Raw genomic sequence first — 3,532 nt, forward strand, 5'->3', positions numbered from 1 at the left:
ATATATTCTTTAATATTTTTCACCAATGCCATATTTACCATCAGTAATGCACACTTTTTATTAGCATATGCTTTACTTATGATCGTCATTTATGATCTCAACATTAATGTATCATTCTATATGATATTTGAAGAAGAATTTATGATGACAGCGAAAGTATTAACTGTGAATTTTAATCATTTTTGGTTGTCGTAAGATGGAAGAATTATTGTAGTAGATCATAAATGTATTTGATGGATCTTTTTTGATAAATCTTAGATGCTTAAATATTTTTATTTAAATTTATAATTGTCGTTTTTTAATTGCCCGCTGAATTGATTTTTTGGATTTAAAAAACTGAAACTTATTATAATAATATCACAAATTGACAAGCAATTTAATAATTTAATGCTCAATTGGTAGTACTTTAAAAAGATCTTAATATATTGAAAAGTCCGAAAATAAATTCAGCGCGCAATTCAAATGAGACTTCATACGTAGTATATAAATTCACATGAAAATATTTAAGCATCTAAGATACATCAAAAAAGATCTATCAAATATATTTAACTATGATCTATACTACAATAATTTTTCCATCTTACGACAACCAGAAATGATTAAAATTCAGTAATCCTAAGATCCAACTTCGATCGTTATAGACGTTATTCCTTACTTGTTGTATTGTATTTATTATACTTAATAAATCGTTTATTATTATATCTTTTTTTATTATCGATATTTTACTTTCGCCATTATTTGCTGTGCTAAGTATAATTTTCCATTTTTAAACGTAAGATTATCTCGAAATGTGTAACATGTTAAAAAAACAATAAATAATTTTCATTATAGGAGTCTGCGGAGGATCGCCCGGCATGATGAGCCGGAATTCAGCAACGCCAGTATCTTGAATAGCATGGAGAAGTTCGTGCGCACCGTGAGCGAGATGGAGGATACCATTCTGGTGCCTAGTCGTCTGCTGGATCTGTCTGTGGGTGATGCGGGTGATACAATCTGCATGAAGGGCAAACGCGGCTGCACGGTGAAGGACACCTTAGCCAACACCGATTTATACCGTCTGTACAATATTATCAATCAGATGAAGATCGAGTTACTGTGGTCGCAAGAGCCTACACGAGGCAACGTGGCGGACGATCAGACGCCGATTAAGAGTCACCCGATTGGTAGCCCATCTGAACTGACGCACCATCAGACTATAAGCAGTGGCAGACTTGGCCATGTGCGTTGTCCCAGCACCACGTCTATGCAGAGTGTACAGAGCGCGTCCTCGATCGCCTGGACCTCCGACTCGGACTCTGAGAACGGCATTGAAATTGACAGCGGCCTAGAAGGTGAAGAATGCGATCTAGCAAGCATCGCCGCCGAAAACTTTAAGCGTCATCTGCGTGGTCTTCACAGCAGCATCGCCCGTATGACAGAGGCAGCTGAATATTTGACGTTGCGATATCAAGCTGATGTAGGTGGGCAGGTCTGATTCTCCGCCGGTATCATTATCACCATTGTTGTCGTCATCGTCGCCGCCCGTGTGTTACTGATTGTCATCATGTTAGTTGGCATTGCGAACAAATATCACGTCACTTTGTAATCGATCTCATGGACATTGCCGCGATTTTTTCGATTTCCCGAGATTGATAACAGAATTTCAGGAAACGCTGATGATGAATCGCAAAAGATTTTCTAGCATTACTAATACTAATCTATATTAATTTGTTATTTTATTAACGTATAATTTACTGTGTTAAAACACGCTATTGCGATTAGTTTATATGAATGATAAAGATATGATTCGTATTTGGGATGCGCGGTACGAGAATAAATCGTCATCGGATATATAAAATTCCGCATAAATAAACTATTAGTTCCCAAATAGAATTGAGAAACTTTGAGATAAGATATCTCGTATCATTTTTGGCATAGCATTATGATATAACATTAGAAAAGAAAAACAACTAGTTCAGACTTTGGTTTTTCTTATTGCCATTTGTGCGGATTCGAGTTTTGACAATGGGTATTGCCTGCCGTAGATGAAGAGGCTTTCGAGATGACATGCTCACAAAATGTTATAGTTACATGGGTAGTAAGAAGAACTGATAACTCCATCTTGAGAGAATTGAGGATTAATACGAATAAGTGTTTACTTTCAACTATCCAAATGTAAATTCTTAAATTTTTCGGTCATTTTGTTAGACGAGATATTATCGCGAAACTCGTAATTCAAGAGAAGGTAATGAAAAGCGACGGAGAGAACGTTTCTTGATTCGATATATCGACTAAATAAAAACTTTAAGGAATATGCCGCTGAAGAACATAAGCTAACACTTAGCATGACTTAGCGGAAGATTATGAGGCGTGGCAGGTTATCGCGCACAGGACTGCATGAAAAGTTACGACATTCGAAAAAACCGCAATCAAAAAGATAGCATTATGGAAGCTAATGTTTGGTTTTGTACTGCTTTTAATAATATAATTTAGCACTGGCAGATCGAACAAAATAAAAAGAATTTAAAATCAAGAATAGATGTGATTGTACATCGTTATTAATCCGGGAGTAATCGCATACCGGTTATTTTGCCATACTCTTTCGTTTTCTATTTTTCTATCTTTCAATTTATTGGCATTATTATATTTTTACCTTTACATAAATGTTTGTTAATGTTTTTTCATATAGTATGAGAAAATAGATGACATAAACACGCTTATATCTACATAAAATTTGATATGTTTGTAACAAGTCGATCTAAAGACCGTAGCGCGCGCACTTACTTATTAATGTTAATGTTTGTCGTCTCCGCCAGTTTCCCCCATTATTATATTTTTATAAATAAAAAATAAAATTATTATAATTTTCTTATTATTTTTTGTTATATATATCAATAATTTTAACAAACAAAAAAAAAGATAAAATTAAAATAAAGATATATCATATAAATACAATTATTTCTAGTAATTATTACGTTCCTTTGTTTTGAATTGATTAATATAAAACGTCAAAACGTTTTCTTATTAATTATTACTTAAGATGTAAGTTTTCTTATTACTTCTAATAATTTTAATCATATATGTATTCTAATTATAACACAAAAATGTGCGAAAATATATTTCGGTCAAAATGACCAGAACGCGCCTACTCCCGAATTAATGTAAACAATTTTTTCGTCATTATACTGGAGCATATTGCGTTTTTAGTAATAAGTTTAGATATTACATGTATGTTTACAACACATGAGGTTATACAAGACATAAGGAAGATGAACATAAAACAAAAATATCGAAGAAGATACATTAATACATGAATTATATAGTTTAGATCATTCTTATTTGCGTCACACATATACACACCATTCTAGATTGCATTTTCTTAAACAATTTTCTTTCGATGAAGCACCGTGTTATTAAGAATAATTCTTTATTTTACACTGTGTCTCTACTTTTGTATTCAAAGAGTTAATTAATTTAAATTTGATGTAGATTAATTTATGCTTACAAAAAAATTTAGTGGAAATATAAATTTCATATCAATACAAGAACTGTT

The 3,532-nt window shown here is 32.7% G+C and overlaps 1 protein-coding gene across 1 annotated transcript; it reads left to right on the top strand.

Annotated features, from left to right (window-relative positions):
* Positions 1 to 838: 838 nt before the first annotated feature.
* Positions 839 to 1,474, top strand: LOC105627743. The gene has a single exon (XM_012209024.1). It carries the CDS (start codon positions 896 to 898, stop codon positions 1,472 to 1,474), a length of 579 nt encoding a protein of 192 aa, XP_012064414.1. The 5' UTR covers positions 839 to 895.
* The last annotated feature ends 2,058 nt before the right edge of the window (positions 1,475 to 3,532 follow it).

This window comes from Atta cephalotes (assembly GCF_000143395.1).
Source record: "Atta cephalotes unplaced genomic scaffold scaffold00010, whole genome shotgun sequence".
Classification (NCBI taxonomy): Eukaryota; Metazoa; Arthropoda; class Insecta; order Hymenoptera; family Formicidae; genus Atta; species Atta cephalotes.